This window comes from Lactuca sativa, chromosome 5 (genome assembly GCF_002870075.4).
Source record: "Lactuca sativa cultivar Salinas chromosome 5, Lsat_Salinas_v11, whole genome shotgun sequence".
In the NCBI taxonomy this organism is placed as follows: Eukaryota; Viridiplantae; Streptophyta; class Magnoliopsida; order Asterales; family Asteraceae; genus Lactuca; species Lactuca sativa.
The window spans coordinates 203,784,799-203,810,300 of record NC_056627.2 but is presented as its reverse complement, the minus strand read 5'-3'; the positions used below and the strand labels follow the sequence as shown (position 1 = coordinate 203,810,300).

Sequence of the window (25,502 nt, the reverse complement as noted above, 5' to 3'; positions counted from 1 at the left end):
CTGCAAACTTTCGACTGATGAACCAAGAATTTGTCAAACTAGGTCGCTTCGTGGATCAAAACTTCACTTGTTGGGATGATAAAGTCAAATTGTTTGCTTGCTCATTGTGTATGTTCTGGAAGCTAATCTTATCCTCAAAGCGGGAAAGGCTCCAAATCCAAATGCGAACTAGAAAAATCTAAGTCTTTGCACAAAAAGTCTAAGAACTTATGTCTCTTGTTCATATCAAGTACAAAGAGTCTAGTTATAGATACTCTAGAAAGCTTTAAAATCCAAATACAAAGCTTTAGAACTCAAATACAAGACACATTAGGAAGATCCTAACAAGTACCTTGTCACCAAGTACATAAATCCAAATGGTTATAGATACTTTTGTCGAACGCTTCTACACAAATAAAAGTTATACTTTTCAACTACCAGCTAGTTTTACCAAACGTACCATATAGCTACCGATCGCTCCAAAACCAATTATGCTTGCCTTGTAGTCTATAATTGTTTACATCGAGTAAACCAAAGACAAATTTAAAAGTAGATATCCCATTACAAAAATTCTAAGTGGTTGATGCATGTTGGATATGATTTTTGTTCTTGGTGGCTTACAAAAATATGCAACATAAATACTCTTCATAAAGATCACATACATACTCCACTACACCATTTGGATTTCATAATCATGGATTCTTGTGGATGATTTTAAGAAATGGTTAGACAACAGCCATGGACATTATCTGACGAGCAAGACCTGGATCTTGTTGCAGAAGCTCCCTTAAGTTTGTCTCCACCTCTCCTAACTGTTTCTCAAGGTACTCCTTTGAAATCTGTTCATATGAAAGAATATTCAACAAACTAACAACAATTTTCACAATACTCATCAATTTTAGCAAAGATTCATCGATTTGATCGTGAGCTGGGAGAAAAAAAGAAGGGCAAATAAGTAAATGGCTGATGTACATTAACCCATTTTTAAGTCATTCTGTCTAGATTAAGTCAATAAGAAACAACCCCTTAATGAGTTGAGCAGAAAAAAAATGGTTTAATGCATTAAGACACTAACCCTTTACCTATTTAACCTTCTTATTTTTTTTCCTCCCAGCTCCTCTCACTTTACAACTGTTAAATATTTTGATAAAAATTGAAATGTAAGGGTAAAATGGTAATTTAGTCTCATTTGTCACCTAATGTATACAGCACTTCATCCGAAAAACATCATTATCCATACAGAACTTAATGAGAAAAAAAAAAAAAAAAAAAAAAAAACATCCCCTTAATCTAATAAAGTTGTATGTAAGTGTTTCTTTTTTATATATATTTTTCTAGTTTCAATATATAAAATGGAAGAAACCTGTAAGGATGCAATTGCAGTTTCACTATCCTTGAGCTTCTTTTCTTGTTCATCCATTAAAAATGGTTTTGGCTCTAAGACAAACCTGTTTATCATATACAAAAATTATATATAATAAAGCAGTGAGAAATAACAATAAAGAAGAATCTTTTTACTATTCAAGGCATAAAAATATCCAAATTTATATGAACAGGTATTGTATGACGATTTTGAATGTTTTTTGTAAACGAATAAATGCAAGAAACAGCAACATAATTTCAATTATTTGTGTATTTTTTCTAATTAGAACATTATACTTTAAAACTGTTTCATGAGGTAGTCATTTGAGATAGAAAAATCAAATTGGTTAAGTGGATTTTAAACAGCTATAAACTGATAAAAAGATGAAAATTAGTGTTTGAGAATAATCATAATAATTCATTTGCTTCAGCTTTGGGGAAATGCAAAATCATTGAATGGAGAAGGGTACAGTAGTAGGGGTATAAAGGGTATCCAGTACTCACGTTCTCCCTGCAAAATAAAAATAAAAAATGTATGAAAAACACAAATGGATGTATCTTTTTTACTTGATACAAAAAGAAAAACTGTATGTAGTAAAAATTTGATACCTATAGATTTGTAAGTGTTTGTGTCATCTGACAATTGTTGCAGTTCCTCTAAGGTTAGATAAGCACGTTTCTTTTCACTTTCCTTGTTTCGCATCTGATTTTGAACCTGAAAGACATACAATTATTATAGACATGAAATCAAAACTTGCTTTATATCAACCAAATGATATAGAATCACATAAACAAATGGACATATATAATCCTAAGGTTGTCTCTTTTCTTTATTATGGTATTAGTTTGAGAATCTATATAGGATTCATAAGCTTCTCATTGCTAATGGTAAATGTTAGAATTGGGAAAAAAGGTGAAGGAGAAAATGAACAGATACACTCTATGGTTTTTTTAATGAAAATTATACCCTATAAACAATATTATATATTTTGTAGGACTCTCCTTCTCTGCTGCATTCTCACATTTGCTTCTCACAACCGAGTCATGATTACAAATTTACAATGAAAAAAACTCTAGTTTTGAGATATTTATAATGATGATTGCAGATGGGTAATCAAAATCTTTAGATCATTGTCTCTCAGTAAAATAGTGGTTGGGTTATCAAAATCTTCCAGTGGACAATTATGAAGAAATTGATGTAATTGAGCTTTTTCTAGTTTGTGGTAGAATTTGAGTGTCTGCTCCCTTTCTCTCCCGTGTAAATGTCGATCAGAAGCAAAAAAGCACACAATTGAAGAACAAAGCAGCACAAAAAACAGAAGGAAAATAGATAAACCCTTCGTTTCAAGAAGAATAGAGCGCTACACTTTGATTTAGTGCTTTAGAGATCAAAAGGGTTTTCCCAGATTCGAAAAATACATGGCTTTCAACTTCTAAGAAAGGTAAATAACTTGCATACAATGCAACAAGTAACCAATGTGTGAAAAAGAACAAGAAAAAGCTACCTGTTTCAACTTAGCAGTGGTCTCAATCATGCGACCTTGAATCTCCACAAAAGCCTAATAACACAAATCGTATTCCGCGATTAGTGAGGGAACATTCAAAACAATTCATGTATGTATGCCTAAATCAATTTTTAATAAATGAAGGAGAAAACTACGGTTTTGTTTGCTTCATCGGCCATTTCTGGTAACTTCTGGAGCTGAGTGTAGAATTTGATAAAACCCTAATGAAGCAGCGTCACTGTTTGCTTGATTTCGTTGAATTTGATTGATGACTGCACTCCGTAAGCCGTGCGGGTCTGGATTTATTTTGATCAAAGATAAGCCCTTGTAGTTTACATGAACTTGCAAAATATACCCCTACATAAAATTATTGTTGCAAAGGTTTTTTTTGTTTTTTAAAACGGTTTACACACCCATAGTTCACATGTTATTCTACTCATAAATTAATATAATTTTGTTTTAAAATGGGACTTGAACCCTTATTTTTTGCTGAAAAATATATATCTATCAACTTATGATATTGATAGGTCGAACGTCTTTTGATATGTGAATTCTACAACTACTTTAATTGTAGTGACTATCAAATTTGGGTCATTCATTGACTTAAGCATCTTTGTACATTCATGTAGATATATCATACACTTGACCTAGCAGTAGAAATTAGGTCAGAGTCACATAGGAACTTAAATCAAAGTTGAAAACTAGGACTAATATGTTTGATTCTTCAATTTCACTTGAATATCAGAATCATTATATAGAAATGCCAATAAACCAACAAAAACAAGTGGTAAGCATTATTAATAACTGTAAAATAATTATAAGACTATAAAATAATTTCAAGTCTCAAAAATTCAAATTATTTTGATGTCCAAAGATTTATTAAACCCTAAAACCCTAAAAGTCATAAAACTCAAATTTATAAACTTTAACACCTAAAACTCCATATAATTTGTTATGAATCTTCTAATATCAATTTAAAATAATTAATTTCAGGAAAATATAATCAAGGAAAATAAAAATTAAGTCATTAACATTTAACCTCATAATTTTGGCCATCATTCCCTCCTACCATCTATTTTCCCAATTTAAATCATTTAACCTAAAACCACACTCTTTTCCTTTCTATACTTCTCTCTCTAAAATATCTCTCTTCATTCTCTCTAGAAAAATCCGAACCTAGGAGCAAAATCACCAGGAGAGATTTTGTCATTCGATTATTCATGAGTTTAAAGACATCTCTGTATTTTGCTAACCAATTTTGGTAGAGATAAACCTCAAAGAGATGACGAGAGAGATTGGGTATCTAGAGAGACAGAATCTCTCTTTTCTCTCTTTTCTTCTCTCTAAACCCCCTTATTCTTTTCCTCTATGAATTAGCTCCAAAATCCATGAAATTTCCAGCAAATATCCCTCATTTTACTTAAGAATCTTCATCATTTGAAGTTCATCTTCAACGTAAAATCAATTTCCTTACATTTTCTTCACTTTTCTTTTAAAATTTTCAAGTTTTCTTGCGTTTTCCCCCTCTTCTACAACCTTCTTTATGAACATTCTTATGCATGTTCATGCATGTCGAATTTGATGATTATGGTGGTAGGATTTCACCCAAAAACAACATGTATGTTGTTAGAAGGCAAAATCAAATGACCAAAACCTAAATCAAATCCATAAACTTGAGTTTTTACAAGTTTTAAAGATCAAAAACCACATGCGTTCAAGTTTTTTGTTTAGAAAAATCATTTTGAACAAAACAAGTTCATCCATGGTCTTGAAATCATAATGCATGTGATGAACATCAAGCTTAAAGGCTTGATGATCAAAGTACATTTTTAAAAATGTTTATAAAGGATTTATTCACAAATAAATATCTAAAACTTATTTTCTAATCAAATCAAATTTTTCCCAGAATCCCAGTAACAACATAAGATGATCCGAAAATTTTCAGAAAATAATTCATTTTTCTCGGATTATTGTAATTTTTGCAAGAAAATAGAGCAATAATTCACATAAAATACTTGCAGATTAATAAATTCTGGAAAAATTATAGGATGACCTATACATTCATTAAAGACCGTTTATGAAGTTGCATGAATTTTTATGGTCATTTTCTATTTATTTAGATTTTGTTATTGTTGAGAACAAATAAATAGTAAAATACAGTTATGAATGTTGAAAGCCATTTTTGATAATTTTCGCACCTTATGGACATTATATAACCTCTATAAATAAATTTACAAATTTTTTCATAAATATTTCTTATTTTTTCCTTGTAACACAGTAAATTTTCAACCAATTTTTTCATTTTTAAAACACAACAAATACGTGTCACATTTCAAAAATCACAAGTATCAAATTATTAGCACATTTAAAGGTTGTTCATCACAAATCCAGGATCCTCAAACATAGCTCTTTTCTCTTGTGTGTACAATCAAGCCGGCGCCTTCCTGCGATTGTGATAAGAACCTGAAATACATAACACATAACACAGTAAGCACGAAGCTTAGTGAGTTCCCCAAAATACCACGCACAAATAACTAGCCGCTCGAGGCTATAGCTCTGTAAGACCCTCCGGTCAATGTGTCTCAGTGGGACCCTCCAGTCCCACAACTCGTTGGACCCTCCGGTCCGGTTTGGTCGGGACCCTCCAGTCCCATGGTTTGTTGGACCCTCTGGTCCGGTCTAAATATCACATAAAACAACACATTTCACACATAAAATGCATAACTCAAGCAAGCACATAAGACCCTCTGGTCACACATAATTACCACTCTAGGTAAGGAATAGTGAGAAGACTCACCTAAAAAGCAACAAGTAAATATCCTCGCACCTGAATCTCAAACTAGCCTCCGCCTAACACAAGGGATGAATATCTCTATTTATTACTCTTTTCACAACTCAAACAACCAAAGACTATCCTTTCTCTTTCTAAAACTTTGAAATGGATAAAATACCATTTTACCCCTCCATGGTCTCTATTACTCATGTTGACCAAAACCCCAAAGTCAACAGAAGTCGAAATTCGAGTCAATAGTCCATGTCTGACCCGAATCGTCGAGTGCACTCTTGTGACTCGTCGAGTCCCCTCGTTTTACTCAGAAGTCTCGTGAAGGATGACTCATCTCGTTAAGTTGACTCCTAACTCGCCGAGTGATCGCATGACTCAGCTCCTCGGGACAAACCCTAATCAACTCGTTGAGTCGGCTCATCGACTCGACGAGTTTATTCAGACCCAATGCTCATTCAGACGATTTAAAACAGATCCTTCACTCCAAACACTAGATCTGTCATCTCAAGTCTCAATAGTCACGTAAAGCTTCGATCTTTACATTCATGCATGATGTTATTGCTCCAAAATGCTAATACATGACCTTAATGAATGATTAAGCCCAAAAACCATCATATGGGTGAATAAAGTTGGACCCTTAGACTCTAAGGACCTCACAAGGTCCAGATCTAAGGTCTAGACTCCTTGATAACTCTTGCTACTCAAGATCCAAACAAAAGATGGCAAAAGCCCTAAAACTCCACGGATATGAGATCTATCCAAAATAAGAAGAAAGGTGAAGACTTTTTACCTTCCTCGGGAGCTCTGGACAGGGAATCACTAGATCCAACAGGCTCACTTCTAGCTCCTTGCTTGATAACCTCCTCCTCTTCCTCAAATGATGCACACGAACCACCATATTAGCTTCTCTCTGACTCTCTAGCTCCAAAAGCAATTAGGGTTTACTCTCAGGTGTGTATGGTAACTGATGAGGTGGAAATGGGAGCATAAGTTCCCTTATATAGGCCCCAACCCTGAAAAATTAGGGTTTCTCTACCCAACACCTACTCGGCAAGTCAGTTTCCCGACTCGTCGATTCCACTCATTAATTCCATGCGAATATCTCGACTCGACTCAACGAGTTGGACCCTCAAATCGTCGAGTCTCTCCATAAATTACCAAATTACAATACACCATAATATATTTGAAAACCCAGATGTTATAATTCTCCCCCACTTGAATTTGATTTCGCCTTCGAAATCGTCCCTCTAATCACATAGATCGAACTCAATAACTCGAAAAGCACTCTGACTCCCCATACTCTGGATACTCTAGCGGCCTGTCCCCCTGCCAGACTGCCCTCTCATGGTATCTGTTGGATTAGTGTCTAAGTCCATAACTATTTTGGTATGTACTTGACCCGATGGTGCATGGTCCTTTTGGGTTGCCTTCACCAAAGCAACTTGATAGGATGAATTATGGAGAGAAAGGATTAAATATGATTTATTAATATATTATGGGAATAATATATTAAAGGAGAAATCATATTGTTTAATTAATATTAGTCAATAATTAATTGGTAATTAGTTTTGTGACTAAAAGAGATTAATTAAACTTAAGGGACTGAAATTGTAATTATAAGATAATTGCAATTTAGGCCATGGATTGCCTTATATTATAAGGTGGACGAATTCTAATGGGGAAGCGCATATGAAATCGTCCAAGGCCTTAAGTAAAAGGCTCCATGGGTTGCTTAGGGCTTAAGTAACCAAATTAGGGTTTCCTTGTTAGATAACCCTAATTGCCTCACTATATATAGATCCCTTAAGGACCAAAAACGTGGCTAAGCTTCTTGCTAGGGTTTCACACGAGTTTTGGTAGCCTCCATCCTCTCTCCTCTTCATCCTCTTGCTTATGGTGTTTGTAAACCATTAGAGGAGTGACACTTGTGACTCTAAGCCTTCCAAAGTCAATACAAGGAGATTTGGGATTGTTATTGCTACATAACAATCAAGGTAACATTATAAACCTATTCTCATGTTAATATGATTATTTGAATGCTAGAATTAGGGTTTATAGTCTTGGATAACATGCATGTACAATAGAGAAACCTAGATCCAAGCATTAGGGTTTGTATGAGCACATAGGATGTCTTATGACCAAAACCCATCAGTATCACCATATTAATTGCTCTTCAAATAATAGACCTCGATAACTCATTACCCCTCTAATTCTTCCGTTGCAGTGGATAAACAAGTCAATGCCCCGATATAGGCTTCCGATCACTTAAACCAGATATATTAAACAATTCGGGTATATCCCAAAATTAACGGATCACATCTCACCAGGGAGCCATCCACTGAACTGTAATCAAACCCATCTGAACAGTGAACTCTCAACACCCTGCCTTTGGACACAAGAAAAAGATCATGCTTGCTCAACAATATCCTCTGAATTCTACAATCATTTATCTCCGCTTCCTCCCAGATATCCCTTTCAATCACTGAGCTCTCGGTCTGCTCTCGACACCCCAGTTGAACCTTCAAAGGTTACCCATAACATGTCCCAACATGTCTCGGTTACTTCCTTTTCTCAACAACTATCTCGACCTAATGTGACACACCAGTCATGAAGTTTGCTTTACCCAAGCGAATACTACAATCCCAGTAGAAATCATCTAACCCTCTACCTCTATCGACTACTACTCATTAGCTCCATGCGTCTCGAGGTCCTTCCCATACAAACAAACTGACCCACACAAGTCTAAGGCATCATATGACACACAATACCCCTCAAAAAGAAATCCATATCTGAATCTGAAATCTTATTCCGCCAACATCACTAGAATCAAACTCGACTCGAGAGTCTGATCCGACATTGTAGTGGAACCGCTCGTCCCAACAAAACACTCATCTCGCGACCCATTGTGACAACCCGAAATTTCCATTTGTACGAACAATATCTATTCAATAGAAGTCAGTTCAATTTCAGTGATTTTCAGACTTTTCCGAACAAGTTAGTGTACCTTAGGGTTTACACTTTAGGAGATATCAGGAGAGTGGATGCTCCTGAGATTGTGAAATTTGGTCATTTCAAGTTTCATAATGTTACAGTCTAAGTTCCAGAATAAAAATATTTTCTGTCAAAATATTTCAGGACTATAAATAGTTTTCTGAATTTATTTAATTCATTATTCACAATTCCAAATAGAGAAAAGCCATATTCTCTCTGACGGATCTTCGGGTTTTCATCCCATATTGTGAGTCTACTTTACTAAAAGTGTTTCAATACTTGTTAGATGCTTATTAACATCCATAACATGTTTAGATTACAAGATCCGGGAGTTTACCACCCAAGAACGTTCTTGGGGAGTAAACTCCAAAATGGAACTTTAATGCTTTCTAGACCCATTCCCATGTTAGAGGACTTAACAAGGACCTAGTGTATGATCTTTGTAGCCTAGAAAACATCCAAGAAACACAAGTTCTTGGAGTTTACGGCCAAGGAACTCCCTTGGGCCGTAAACCCCTTTACAAGGGCTTAATGTGCCCTAAACTTCCCCCAAATGCTTAAGGACTTTACCCACTAATACTTGTGCTTATTTAGAACATCAAAAACCCTTCAAAACCATAAATTAGTAGGAGTTTACGGCCAAGAACTCCTCTTGGGCCGTAAACCCCTTTTTGTAGGGCAAAAGTCACTCCAAGCACACCTAAGGCCTTAAGACAATTTACCTTGAACCCTTGGGACTAGAATGGAGAGTAGAACACAAAATAATCACTCCCTGAAAGGAGTTTACGGCCAAGGAATATGTCTTGGGCCGTAAACTCCAAGTGAAGGCACCAAAGTGTGCCTCTTGTCCCCATTAGCCTTAGATAAATTCATGGAAGCCATCCTTGATGTTTAAGTGCCTCAAAACAATTAAAATCCAAGAGTTTACGGCCGTAAACTCTAGGGTGAATGACTTTAGGCCGTAAACTCCCATATGGGGTGTTCTAGAGCCTTAAACTACTTCATGTGTTATTCCAATAAAGCTAGGAGTGTTCTAGGATCAAGATAGCACCACAAAACACCCAAAACCACCATTTGAGGAGTTCACGGCCATAAACCTATGAGTTTACGGCCGTAAACTCCAAGGTGTGGGGTTTGTTGGGTGGTGAACTCCTATGCAAGGCCATTTTGTGTTTCAAACCCTTTTGCCTTGTCCCGTAGCAACTTAGATGCAACCATTTGAACCTTAAACACTCATAAAAGTGTTTAAATGTTTCCTATGTGTTTTAACTTATTTATTAAGTTATTATTTGTCTAATTAGTTATATATATGCTTATTATATGATAACTAGGCTCGTGCGTGTAAACAAGTCTCCGTTTGACACCTAGCCATCCGATACAGTTCAGTTCATTCCAATCACCAACTACAGGTGAGTTCATACCCCGTAATCAATGTTTTAAAGGATTTTAAATGCTTTAATGGGGGGGGGGGGGGGGGGAATACAAGTAGAAACAAACATGTTATTAAATCAGTTTCATGTATTTTATAACTATGTTTTCACTCAGTAGATTTCACATATTTCAAAGGAAGTCACGTGAAATGGTTTTCTATCTTAAAATACTTAGACAACAGAAGTATTAGTTTTGAATTGTATAATGACTTCAAGTCACTTTATATTATTGTTCAAAGCTCCTAGATACCTTGCATAAACCTACTTGAACAACAACATACTTTCCAGTTAACTATCATAGGGATAGTCAGAGAATATCAAACAAGAGTCAGTTCATTCATGAGTCTATACTAATGCCTTACATGATACATGATTACCTGTACTTAGGATTCTATGATACATGAATATGTTTACATATACTTACCTGTTACAGGAACACACTTACATGAATTCTAGACAGGGACACTTCTTAATAAGTACATTATTCTGTACTTACTTACCTTGGATACTTGAACTAGATCTAAGAGGATGATTTATTAGTATTTACTGCATAAATTGTCTTTCCTATTCCCGTTCGAGGGGATGTTTTCAGCGGGACTTACCATTCCGGATCTCACTGATTAGCGCCAGTGAGAGATGGCGTCTACGGATGTCTAAGGTAGTCACTTGATTTGTGGTCAGTGACGGGACTAACTATCCCTCCGCCCGCTGTTGCAACAGTGGACGAGATGTGAATCTTCGGAGGATCATTAAGTTGACGATCTACGTCAAGAGATCGATGCAGGGGCTAACCCTCCTTCCATCCTGCTGCTGCTACAGGGGATGAGGGGACACTCTTCGGATGTTCCTCAGGGTCTAACTTTCGCTTTGTACGATGTAGTGTTGGTCCTAGTACCCAGTGACAACACTTACCATACCATATTTTCCTATTTACTTTATTTTGTGACACATTCACATAAACGATGAGTTAGACTAAGCACTTTTAGTACTAGTCTACAGAAAGGAAAAACACTACATACATACAAAACATTCGAGTCTTGGTAGAAGACTACACTACATACATACAAAACATTCGAGTCTTGGTAGAAGACTGCACTTCATACATATAAAACATTCGAGTCTTGGTAGAAGACTGCACTACATACATACAAAACATTCGAGTCTTGGTATAAGACTGCACTTCATACATACAAAACATTCGAGTCTTGGTAGAAGACTGCACTTCATACATACAAAACATTCGAGTCTTGGTAGAAGACTACACTTCATACATACAAAACATTCGGGTCTTGGTAGAAGACTGCATTTCATACATACAAAACACTGGGTCTTGGTAGAAGACTACACTTCATACTTATAGAAAATAAGGGTTTTTCTAGGGATTTCATACTTACCTCAACATTTTCACTTAAAGATTTTCATGGCATTCATATCAGGTTTTCACAAACAAAGCAATGACACTTATATACTTATGAACTCACCAGCTTTAAAGCTGATACTCTCTTTCAAAATAACTTGTATTCTCAGGTCGCCAGTAGACAGGTACGGAGGCCAGGTTTTGAGAAGACGGAGCAGACAAGTCTCGTCTTTTATTTTTGATTGTATATTTTTGGTGTCTTACCGCTCACGAAAGAACACACATGTATAAAACTTTACTTATAATGCAATGGATGATGTTGTTGCTTGTTTATTATATTACACTGTTGTGATACTGTACATGACGTCCTACACCCCTGAACGTTTCCGCCGTTCGAGGTTTTGGGGTGTGACACCCATGGCCCGCAACCCACGCATACACCACTTCTCTAATTCCTTCCGATTGCGGTCTCTACAGTCTAACTCATAATATAATGATTCCCGACCCTTATTGAGACCTCCGACTCTCTCCTGGCCTGGCCATCGGGTTCCTGAAGACTCAGTCCACTAAGGTTACTCAAGCCTAAGAACTCTCCTGTGTCATGCTCTGGCTAACGACTAACACGACTCCCCGTAGCATCACAACACCCTCTTTATGACTAGTGAGTACTACGGCTCCCTGTAGCATCACAACACCCTCTCTCAAGCTAGTAAGTATTTGTCACACCCCCGAACCAGACGGCGGAAACGTCCGGGGGCTGTCGTGACTCAATTGAATACCATAACATTGAATATATATGAAACATAACAACATTCGTCACCGTGCATTAATATATTACAACCAGTAGTGTTTACATGTCATACATTGTTTAAACATTACATTCCCAAAAATTAATTTGTTCAATTAATACAAAACTAAACTGCAAGCCATCACTGAATAAGATTTCCTTTGATTCACCGGTTCCCTGAGAATACAAGTATTTTGAAAAACGTCAACATATGAAATGTTGGTGAGTTCATAAGTTGTATTTGAAAACAATGTTTCGTATCGTTTGAAAACCACCAGAAAATCCGATATTTTCTGAAAATAGTATAGTCAAAAAGGTGTGAAGATCCATAAGTATGCTTGTTTGTTTTCTATACTTGTAAAATATTGTTTATTGAAATCGTACGTATTCTGAATTTGTATGTATTGAAAACCCTAGGAAAACCCGATGTTCTCCTAATTCTTTGAATTCCATGAAATTACTTGAAACCATTGCAACGCATGAAATTATCATTCCAGACGACATTGGATTATTTTTGAGCATGACTATCCGCCACAAACACGCGTTACACAAACGACTAGTCTATAGCAATACTAACGATCCCGAAGGCGTCGTCCGTACTAGTCACGTTATCCAACCGTCCTGTTGTCCCACATCCGAAGAGAAGGAGGACACGAAGGCCTCGACGACTCCATTAGCCGGTTGGGGATAAAAAGGTACGAGGGGTCCCAGACCCGCCTCGCAAAAAGGCAGACTTTACTAGCGACACTAAAGGACCCTTGGGGACCAGTAGTCTACAGCCATTGAAAGTCTGGTTACGTCGTGTCGGGTTGGTAAAACCCAACACTTCGTAAGATGAAGTCTTTGGGCCTTAAGATCAGGTCGTCGGGCTAGCTAGGCTCAACGAACAAGATTTTACACCTGTGGGGCCCAAAGATAGTGCGTAGACGTCTGTGCACATGTATAATGTATTCCGAATCGTTATTTGTATGAATCATAGTATTGTAGTATCATAGTATCGTTGTGTTAGTGGTTTCGGATTTTTATTGGTTCGAGACCGAACCAATTCGTTTAACAACGACTTTTGGTATTGTAGTGTATTGTATTTTGTCGATAGTAGTAGTACCATTATTTGATCATACTACATGTATTGAATTAGTCTTGGAAATTTTCTGTTTTCAGCCCCTCCTCGTTTGTAAAATTTACCTTTTCAACCCTTTATTTAAAATATTTTCCGGTTTGGTCCTTAAATCAATTTTCTTGACATTTTAACACCAAAAATTATTGAAATAAACATTTTCCAGCATATTTTTCATAGAAAACAGCTTAAGACCCTGAAAATGCAGTTTTCTCGGTTTTAATCCCTTCTTTTCGCAACTTTGACAATTTTGGCCCAAATTGGAAAATTTTTGCAACTTTGGTCCTTTTTGAATTTAAAAAGCATTTTAAACCTTTGAAAAGGATTTGGAACACTTATAGTCCACTGTTTTACAGAAAATTACAGTTTTGGCCCTCCAAAACAGAAAAATTCGCATAATGGGCCTCATTGGGCCGAAATTTTCATTTTTAGCCCATTAAGCTTGAAATTTATGTTTTTAACCCTTTAATTGAGTATAATTCCAGAAATAGTTTTATGGAAACTGTTTTGGCACACTTCATCCATCAGAATCTGTGAAATGTCAATTTGGGCCCTTAATTTTGTATTTTTCACATTTTTGGCCCAAAATTTGGGTTTTTAGCTTAAAGAAAATTGTTACTAAATCATTTAGCTATCTTTCTTGAAACACTTTGTATGTAGAAATACATTTCATGCTAAAATCATAAAACTTAAGTTATATCTCGGTTTTGAGGAGTTTTATGGCTAGATCCAACATTAAAACACATAAAAGCATACATATAAGCATGGAAATCATACAAGGCATATAAACACATATAGATCTACACTTTCACTTGTATTCCCCCCCCCCACAAAACTCATAAAAACAGAAAATTGGGGGTATGAAGCTCACCTTGGGTGTTGATTCGGTTTTTGAAGAAAGATTGGAAGAAATGAAGTGATTTTTGGCCTTTGCACTCCTTGATGAACTTTTCAAGTTTATGGGGTTTCTAGAGTGCAAGATCATGATTTTTGCATGGATTAGGAAGAGATTTTTGATAAATAAGGAATACAAGTCATAGATCCAAGCAAAACCTTACCTTAGATGATGATTTTTGTGGAAGAACTTCCTTGAATGCTTCCTAATTTTCGAGATTTTGGATGGAAAAGAGGAAGAAGTCTTGAGTGAATTTTAGAGAGAGTTTGTGAGTGTTTTGTGTGTGTGTGTGTTGTTGCTCTCGGCCGAGAATGAGAGAGGAGAGAAGAAGAGATGTGATCTTGAAGTGATTTGCATGGAAGAATGGGAAATAATGCATGGAAGTCCTATGGGTAATAGTGAGGTGGCAAGCAAATAGTCAACTCTTTCTTGGATTTGGGCCTTGGGCCGAGATTTTGGAAGGGAAAAGAAAATTTTGGGGCTTAAATGCTTAAGCCCAATTCTCATGGTTAAGTTGAGTGATTTTTGGTCCAAATAAATATAAAGGTGATTTTTATAACTTGTTAGGGTCAAATTAGGTCAATTATGGATCAAAGTTTTCAATTTATTTCATTCTAGGCCCAATATGGCCCATAATATTGAAATAAATTAGTGTGGGTCCAAATAGAGCCCAATTAGGGTTCTAAGCCCATGATAGTCTAATTGGAAGCTTATTGGTCCATTTGGATCCAATAAGGAAGTTCTAGTCCAAAATAGACTTAACAAGAACTTCTAGGGTTTTCCAATTGTTTGATGACTACTAGTAGTACTTGTATGATGTATTTGATTGAAGTTTTTGATTCACACTAACTTGAATGTATAGATTACATGGCTCAAAATTTTCAGTTGTGACAGTATTACGGCTCCCCGTAGCATAACAACACCCTCTCTCTGGCTAGTGAGTGCTACAGCTCCCCGTAGCATCACAACACCGTCTCTTATCACCCCACAATCTCATCCTCAGGTCATTACTTCACCGCGATCACTAACTCATGCTTCATGGCCAACATAGATAGGTACGCACACCCACCCAGCTAAGCATCACTACTCCTAATGACCACTGTCGAAACAAAACACTTTTTCTCGCTGTAATTCCCATTTTTAGATAATCAAAGGGCTCCCACTGGAACCGTAGGCGCCTGATACACCACTTGCCACCTCACAACTCCATCTCAAAATAATCCGAAATTTAGAACATTATACTCGGATACTTCGGTATACCATCACAGAACCTCATGATGTCTTGTCTTGGCCACTGACCTCTTACTTACAGCGTCATACTCATATATAGACGCACATCCTTTCAGAATCTCACGACCGATTTTTCCTCTCGAACCACTTGGATCCTTGGAATATTCCATCTCCCAATTTGAAAGACAGAGGCGTCGTCAATGGCTCAGAACACGTTGATGAAAACCCGAAGCTCCACCATCTGTTGCTCGAAATCCTTGCAAGAACACTCAAACTGACTCTAAAGTTGGTTGACAAACCAACTGCTGCTCCTCAAGAATATAGATCGCAATATATATCTATACTCTCAAATCTCAGCTATTGTATCGTGAACCCAATAACCCAACCGTCTCGAATTCGTCATATACAAACCCGAAAAGTCCCTGGCCACAAGAAATTCTCTGAACAACGGCCACCTGTTGTGGACCCACTCATCCTTTCTTAAACACATACCCATACATCTTCCCGTCTGTTGCCTCGCCCCATCCACCAATAACCCAGGTCTCATGTGTCCACACTGTAGCTCTCCATAACCTTTTCTCTAACCGCACTTGAACGGGTCAGTGATTCCCCTACTAGAATACCCAGTTCTCCCCCATTAGAGTTCAAACCATCACTAAATGGCATACCAACAATCTACTCCATAGACCGTTTAACCAAGTACATAACACTTGACTCTTGAAATGTACCACACAATCACTTAATGATCTTCCCGATGGAATCCAAGCAATCTCTGAATATCCCGTAACTCTAACAAAAGCTCGGAATCCTCCCCATGTAACTGCCTCTAGACACCTAGAGGCCTCAGACCGACACCTCTGTGGGCCACTAACTTGATAACATGGAGTCATGAACAGGGTCAACCCATTCCCTACAATGGAGACCGAAGTTTCTACAACCTCACAGCAGGAGGTTCTGCCGATAGAGTCCTACCAATCATGGTGAGTAGGATGTCTAGGAACACGATAATAGCTCAGGCAGCTATCAATCATGTCTTGGAGGTTGACGCCAACTCTGGTGTTAACACTGTCCACATTCGCCAACTAGAGTCTGCTCATGAAAGGACTCTGGTCCGTAATGCTGATCTGCAAAGAGAACTTGCTGAAACCCGAGCTGAGGTTAGAGAACTTCGTGCTCAACAAGCAAGGTCGGACAGGCATATAAGGGACATCGAACGTCTACTATCGGAATCAAGGACTCATGCTAGTAGTTCTCGTCGCCGATAGAATATCATTATCTCATCTTTTGGATATAACCTAGTTTATGTAAAACTTTGGTCTAGTTTCCTGTCTATATAAATCTTAGACCTGTTAGGTCTTTATCTAATCTTAAGTCTGTCAAATTTTCCATCTTGGTTGCTGTAAGGTCTACTCTTAGACCATTCTTCCCGAACTTGTTACATCTGTAATTCCAGTTTTATTGACAGATATCTAATCTCATGGAAATTATTATCCAACTGCTATCTTCTTCATTTAGTCATGTTATTCTTTCTGTTGTTGGACTATGGCGATTTAGTCCATGAGACACATTCATTTATCATGTATTCTTATCCATGTGGTCATCTTTTAAACGTATAGTTAAAGATGCCGCCACACAGGAATCCTAGGAGGAATCCAAACAACGAAGCACCTCCACCACCACCTGTACCTCTTCAAACTCCAAATCCTTTTGATGCCACTATGTTCCAGGCAGCTTTCACAGCAGCAGTTGCAGCTGCTGTGTCAGCAATCAACGCTCCTGCCCCTAGTGGATCAGGAACAGGTGCACCACCTTCAAACCACGGCGAAAGCCATGGACACCCTCGGGAATGCACCTACAAGGATTTTACTAACGCCAAACCCCGCAGCTTCAACGGAACTGGGGGTGTTATGGTGTTGAGACAATGGATCGAGAAGATGGAATCTGTCTTCGAGATCTGCTCATGTCAGGAGGGCAGCAAGGTCAAGTTCGCAGCTTGTACCTTCTCTGACCGAGCACTAACATGGTGGAACAACCATGTTAACTATCTAACTCTGACAGTGGCATATTCCATTGGCTGGGAGAAATTGAAGGAGATGCTCATGAAAGAATACTGTCCTCGAGGCGAAGTACAAAAACTCGAGCAGGAATTCTGGGGTCTTCAAATGGTTGGATCCGACATCACTACCTACACAAATAGGTTTTGTGATTTGGCGAACTTATGCCCCGACATGGTTGCTCTCCAGAGCAAAAAGATCGAGAGGTATATCTGGGGACTGTCACCCCAGATCCAGTCAAGTGTGATCGCTTCCAGGCCTATTACTTTTGATAGTGCCAAGGAACTGGCACAATCTCTTATCGATCACCGGAAACCTCAGAACATAACCATTCCTACCCCTGTACCACAAAAGTCCAACCCCGACTACCACAAGAAGGGGTGGAATAAGAGGAAAGGAGGGGCTCCGCAAGGGTCCTCCAAGAAACAACAATATGTGGCGATCAGTGCTGCCACAGTTACTCCTGTTGCCCCTGCCAACCTCTTACCAGCAAGGGCATATGCTGGAACCCTCCCGAGGTGCACCAAGTGCAACTTCCATCACCTCGGACCTTGCAGGGAGATGCATTGCTCTAACTGCAACAAGAAGGGACACACCGTCCGCTTCTGCAAAATTCCAACAGCTCAAGCTGCTCAAGTTCCTAACGCCGGGATGGGCCACGCTTGCTACGGATGTGGCGAAGTGGGCCATTACAAGAGAAACTGCCCCAAAGCAGGGATAGCTGGAGGAGTGGGAAGAGTTATGGCTCTAGGCCACGAGGAATAAGTAGCTGATCCAACGATAGTTACTGGTACGTTCCTCCTCGATAACTCTTATGCTTGCATACTTTTCGATAGTGGAGCCGAGAAAAGTTTTGTAAGTCACAAATTTGCACACCTGCTTAAACAAAAACCATGTGCATTAGATAGTTCATTCACGGTAGAAATGGCTAACGGGAAAACAGAGAGTACAAACTGCATATACATAGGTTGTACTCTAACTTTAGATAGCCATACCTTCAAGATAGATCTTATGCCAGTTACCATTAAATGTTTCGACGTTATCATCGGTATGGATTGGTTGAGTCTTCTGCGTGCCGACATTATGTGCTTCGAAAAAGCAGTTCGTCTTAACCTTCCTAACAACGAAACCTTAACTATCTACGGCGACAAACCTAGTACTAGCCTTCGCATCATTTCGTGCATTCAAGCACAAAAGTGTTTGTGGAAGGAGTACCATGCATTCCTCGCACACGTCGTCGATACCAGCCAAGAACAGAAAGACATCCAGAAAATCCCAGAAGTACGCGACTTTCCCGACATATTCCCAGAAGAACTTCCCGGTTTACCACCACAACGCCAAGTCGAGTTCAGAATCGACTTAGTGCCTGGGGCTACCCCAGTAGCCAAATCTCCGTATCGTCTTGCACCGGCTGAAATGCAGGAACTTTCCAGTCAACTTAACGAACTTCTCAAGAAGGGATTCATTCGACCAAGCTTCTCACCATGGGGAGCACCAGTCTTGTTCGTCAAGAAGAAAGATGGATCGTTTCGCATGTGCATAGACTATAGAGAACTCAACAAACTTACCATTAAAAATCGTTACCCCTTGCCCCGTATTGACGATTTATTTGATCAACTTCAAGGAGCCAACTACTTCTCGAAGATAGATCTGCGATCCGGATACCACCAACTACGAGTGTTAGAGGAAGATGTTCCCAAGACAGCCTTCTGAACTCGTTACGGGCACTACGAGTTTGTAGTGATGCCATTCGGATTAACTAACGCGCCCGCAGTATTCATGGATCTGATGAATAGGGTGTGTCGTCCTTACTTAGATCAGTTTGTCATCGTCTTCATTGATGACATACTCATCTACTCTCGAAGTAAGGAGGAGCATGGTCAACATCTCTGAAAAATCTTAGAAACATTGCGAACGGAGAAGCTCTATGCAAAGTTCTCGAAGTGCGAATTTTGGATTCGGCGAGTCGAATTTTTGGGCCATGTGGTTAGCGAAGAAGGTATACACGTGGACCCTTCCAAAATTAAGGCCATCGAGAACTGGTCAGCACCAAAGACACCTACCGAAATTTGTCAATTTCTAGGTCTAGCTGGCTACTATCGCAGGTTCATTCAGAACTTCTCCAGCATAGCGAAACCTCTTACAACCCTGACCCAGAAAGGCGTGGCTTTCGACTGGGAGGAGAAACAGGAAAGAGCGTTCCAAACACTCAAACGAGCCTTGTGCACCGCCCCGATACTATCCCTTGCCGAAGGAATAGAAGACTTCGTTGTCTATTGCGATGCATCCAATCAAGGACTCGGATGTGTTCTGATGCAGCGAGGTAAGGTTATAGCCTATGCCTCGAGACAGCTGAAGACACATGAGGTTAACTACACAACCCACGATCTCGAACTAGGAGCAGTTGTATTTGCTCTGAAGATCTGGCGACATTACCTATACGGTACCAAAAGCACGATCTTTACAGACCATAAGAGTCTACAGCACATCTTCGACCAGAAAGAGCTCAACATGAGACAACGACGGTGGGTCGAGCTACTTAGTGATTACGAATGCGAAATTCGTTATCATCCGGGTAAAGCCAATGTAGTAGCCGACGCCCTAAGTCGGAAGGAATATACTGGTCGTAGAGTCAAATCCTTGACTCTAACCATCCACTCACACTTGTCCACACAAATAAAGGAGGCTCAGCTCGACGCTTTGAAACCTGAAAATGTGGCGGGTGAATCCCTTAGAGGGATGGATAAGAACTTGGAAGCCAAGGGTGGCGGAGCCTTATACCTCATGGATCGGATCTGGACACCGAAACATGGTGGCTTCAGAGACTTGGTCATGACGGAAGCTCACAACACTCGTTATTCCGTCCATCCGGGTTCAGATAAGATGTATCTGGATCTTAAAAAGCTATACTGGTGGCCTAACATGAAAGCAGATATTGCTACCTTCGTGAGTAAATGCCTTACTTGCGCAAAGGTCAAGGTCGAATACCAGAAACCCTCCGGTCTTCTACAACAACCGGAGATACCAGAATGGAAGTGGGAGTGGATCACTATGGACTTCATAACCAAGTTGCCCAAGACAACGGGTGGACTTGATTCCATTGTTGGATAAGGTGTCTAAGTCCATAACTTATTTGGTATATACTTGACCCGACCGGCATGGTCCATTTGGGTTGCATCTCATCCAAACTGTTATGGATAATTTTATGAGAGTTATACACATATGTTTATTAATATATTATGAGTTATAATATATTAATATGAAGTTACGTTATTTAATTAGTTTTAGTCTTAAATTAATTATGGATTAATTTAGAGATTAAAAGGAATACTAATTAAATTATGGGCTATTTGTTTTATATAGTGTGGGCTAATACTCATTTGTTAATGGGCTAGGCTTATGTGGAAGTCCATGGATGATCCATGGAGCTTTTAACCCATGGATCCTTGAATAGGAAAAGACATGGGTTATTAGGGTTTCACCCTAACCATACATACTATATAAGCATGCTTATGGAGCATGAAAGATAGCCTAAGATAGCCTAAGAGAAAGCTAGTGTTCTAGTGTGTGTGTGCATGTGTGTGGCCGAAAATACAAGAGTGTGTATACTCTCTCAAAGTTTTCCAAGAGTTTGTGGTGTTTGTGATTCCATTTGAGGCATTCACACTATTGGTGCTTGGCCCTCAAACTCCTAAGAACCCAACACAACAAAAGGTATGTAATCTCTTCTAACTCTTTTATGTTGAAATGTTCCCCATGCCATGTTAGATAGGTTATAAACCTTGGAAAATTATTATTTTGCATGTATTTAGACAAACATAGATCCAAGGTTTATTAGGGTTGCATGCACACTTAGGAAGTGTTAGATTGCTCAAAACCCAACAGTGGTATCAGAGCCTAGGCTTGCTTGTTTGATACATGATGCAAAATAGTGAAAAAAGTCGAAATCGTTGCTGTCTGCATGCTAGACTCGCCGAGTCCATTGGGGGGACTCGCCGAGTCCAAGGCAAACTTCAACCTACTCGACGAGTCCGTTCGTGCACTCGGCGAGTAGGATCGAAAGAATGCAGAATCTCGACTTTTGCTGCTGGAAATGGACTGGAAACATTACCCTAAATTGTTTTGGTGTTGTAAAACTTATTTTAGTTGGTGTAATGGTTGTTCTAATCCATTTACAATAGCATATATCAAAAATCCATGATTTTATGTGTTCATATAATTCTTGAATTTTTGATGATCATGTTCATGTTCTTATGAATTTAGAAAATGATAGGAATTATTTGCTGAATTGTTTAGAATTAATTCTTAATCATTTATGTGTTTTAATGGAGTCCATAATTTGTCCTCAAGTTATGGATTACCAAAGGTCACTTTCATTTAACACACACTTAAAACACATAAGTTACATGAAAATGAAGAGTCTTCATTTTTATGAACCTTTAATTCATAAGTTATGAAATGAAGAGTTTTGCAAAGTTACAAAACTTGTCCTCAAGTTTTGGAATTTGTAAAGTTTCACACACTTTAATAAACTTTAATTCCAAACCTTAGAGTTTTAATAGTTAAAATTCAACCCTTATACTATTTATAACATTAATGGTTAATTATTATATATATGTATAAGAATAAGTCGTTTTACCGTTAGTAGGCCTCATTCACGAAGCCGGTCTATAAGGTGGGTATAAGGTTGTTGCCTATAAAATGGCGACTTAATGGGTGTATACTCTCACCCACCGCTTGCTTGATCGGTGGAGGGTCGTTAGCCGAACGGGTAGAACAACGACTTTAAATCCTCATTAAAAGTATAATGAATATTATAAAATAACTAAACTCTTTTAATTCCCAATCTTAGTTATTTTAGGAAAATGTGAACATGGTGCTAATCCATGGAATTCACACTTTGTACCTTACCAAGTCGTTAGTGGAGCGTGTGTGGTTAACCGGCACACTAATTAGACTAGTAAGGATCACGAAGGGTAACTTAATGTTGTCATAGATCAATGGAGCGTGTGTGGTTAACCGGCACATTGATTAGGTGATAATATTAGGAGTACCAAGTGAGTTAGCATGGTTATTCACACCTTGTTTTGTGATCCTCGGCATCCCAGTCACAAAACTTGAAGGGCACAATCGAGATTGAAACATGCCATTGAAAAGTTCAATGAATCTCAAAAGAATCTAGGAATTTCAAATCCAATTAAACCTAATTAATCATTTCGTTTTCATGGTGGAAATTGGTGAATCGTCATTCGCCTACCTTTCAAATATATTATTACTTAGATTACGGCATCCCTCTTCTAAGTGTAATATATTGTGATTGGATCCTAGCCTTAATATTACATTTGGGTGTCTTATTAAGGATCCTAAATACCTAATCTAAACTTACTTTCTTCTTTCAGATGTCTTCCAACACTAATGCTTCAGGCTCTAACCCAACTGGTTCTTTCTCTCTCATGAATCTTTGTGGGAGGGTCATCTTTGATGGTTCCAACTTCATGGATTGGATTAGGAACATCAGGATGGTTACTCGTTACGAGGACAAGGAATATGTCCTCGATAAGGAGTTAAAAGAACTTGATGAGTCTACTGCTACTCCTGAGGAGATCGCTGAATTCAGGGCTCATGAGAGAGATGCTACTAAGGTGGCATGTATCATGATGACCACGATGACAGCCGAGCTCCAAAAGTCATATGAAGATTTCTACCCTTTTGAGATGCACCAAGACTTGATGGAAAGGTACCATCAGAGTGCTCGTCAGGAGCGGTATGAAATAATCTCCTCCATAATAACTACCCGCATGAAGGACGGTGAATCCGTCACGGGCCACATGCAAAAGATGCAAAGGTATGTGGACCGTTTGCTGAAGCTGAATGTTAACATCCCCGAGGAGTTAGCAATTGACATCATTTTGCACTCCTTGCCTTCTTGTTATGATCATTTTCGAATGACATATCATATGAACAAGGAGGAAGTTACCCTCAGCAAGCTTCAAGGACTCTTGAAGACCGCTGAAACCGGTCTTAAGGGTAAAGCGGTTGTTACCTCTACTACTCCTACTCCAACTTCTACCCCTGTTTTAGCTATTGGGCAAGGCAAAGGGAAAAAGAGGAAGCACCCTTCGAAGGGTACCAAGGGAAAGTCTCTTGAAGGCTCCTCATCCAAGACTAAGAACGGTTCTGTCACTCCTTCTGCCATTCCAAAGGATGCTGAATGCTTTTATTGCCATGAAAAGGCACACTGGAAGCGAAACTGCCCTAAGTACTTGCAGGATCTAAAGGATGGGAAAGTGAAACCCACCTATGCAGGTATTTACACTATATTGTCTAATTACTCAACATATTCTAACTCTTGGGTGCTTGATACAGGATGTGGTATTCACATATGTTCTGATTTGCAGGGCCTAAGAAGAAGTGAGGATGTGGAGCACGGGAAGATAAACTTAATCATGGGGAATAGGAAGGCTTCACCTGTTTCCAAGATTGGAGTTTATACTTTGTTGCTTAATAATGGGTTAAAATTAGATTTGAATAAATGTGTATACTCGTCTGAAATGGCGAGGAATATTATTTCTTTTCATGCTTTGTACAAACAAGGTTTTACCTTTTCGTTTGATAATGAATGTGGTGGTATTAATGCTTTCTTTAATAATGTGTTTTATTTTAAAGCATTACCTTGTGATGGCGTGTATGAAACTGTGTCGATTGTAGACAACTTAGGAAATAATGTGTTGTATATTGATTCTTCTACTAGCCTAGATAAAGCATCATTGTGGCATTGTCGTCTTGGACATGTAAACAAGAAACGTATAGACCAACTCCAAAAGAGTGGAGTCTTGGAATCATTTGACCTCAAATCAGATGATAGTTGTGAATCTTGTCTACTTGGAAAAATGACAAAATCACCCTTCACTGGAACTTGTGAGAGGGGTGAAGGTTTGTTGGACCTAATACATACTGATGTATGTGGGCCATTCAAAACCGCCACAAGGGACGCTAATCGGTATTATGTGACTTTTATTGATGATTATAGTAGATATGGGTATGTCTACTTGATCAAACACAAGTCCGAAACCTTTGAAAGGTTTAAGGAATTCAAACAGGAAGTAGAAAATCAATTGGGCAGGAACATTAAGATGCTTCGATCCGATCGAGGTGGTGAGTATCTTAGTACCGAGTTCCTTGACTATCTTAAGGAGTGTGGGATTGTCTCACAATTGACTCCTCCCAGGACACCACAGCTGAATGGTGTAGCTGAGAGGCGTAATCGTACCTTGTTGGACATGGTTCGCTCTATGATGAGTCGAGTTTCGTTACCAATCTCTTTTTGGGGGTATGCCTTAGAGACTGCCGCCCATATCCTTAATCTAGTCCCTACAAAGAAGGTTACCAAAACACCTCATGAGATGTGGACTGGGAAGGTTCCCAATTTGGACCACATCAAAATTTGGGGTTGCGAAGCCTTCGTGAGGCGTGAAACTCATGATAAGCTTGAACCCCGAAGTGAAAGGTGTATTTTCATCGGCTACCCACAGAAATCCTTCGGTTACCTTTTCTACAGACCCAGTGAGAATGTGGTCTTTGTAGCACGAAGAGGGATCTTTCGCGAGAAAGAATTTATAAGCCAAGGAGACAGTGGGAGGCAGATTGATCTTGAAGAAATTCAAGAATCAATTGGTGAAGGAACCTCAGACACTAGCAATCAACCTGAGGAAGAAACTCCTGTTGATCCAGCTGACGAGTCTGTACCTCCGAGACGTTCCACACGGGTTAGGAACACACCTTCGTTTTATTATGGTTTTCATATTACTACGGAAGGTGATACGTTTATTAGTGATAGTACACTAGTAAATTTGGATGAACCTAGCAGTGTTAAGGAAGCCATGGCAGGCCCGGAGTCTGCTAAATGGAAGGAGGCTATGGACAGCGAGATACAGTCCATGTATGACAATCAAGTTTGGAACTTGGTTGACAATGTACCAGGCCGTAAAACAGTCGGGTGCAAATGGATCT

The 25,502-nt window shown here is 38.8% G+C and overlaps 1 protein-coding gene across 1 annotated transcript; it reads right to left on the bottom strand.

Annotated features, from left to right (window-relative positions):
* Window positions 1-455: 455 nt before the first annotated feature.
* LOC111885052 (prefoldin subunit 1) lies at window positions 456-3,156 on the bottom strand. Its single transcript, XM_023881340.3, has 6 exons — window positions 3,002-3,156; window positions 2,847-2,900; window positions 1,951-2,056; window positions 1,846-1,852; window positions 1,343-1,427; window positions 456-818 (listed from the first exon to the last, which is right to left on the bottom strand). Exons 1-6 carry the CDS (start codon window positions 3,023-3,025, stop codon window positions 705-707), a joined length of 390 nt encoding a protein of 129 aa, XP_023737108.1. The 5' UTR covers window positions 3,026-3,156; the 3' UTR covers window positions 456-704.
* Window positions 3,157-25,502: the final 22,346 nt, after the last annotated feature.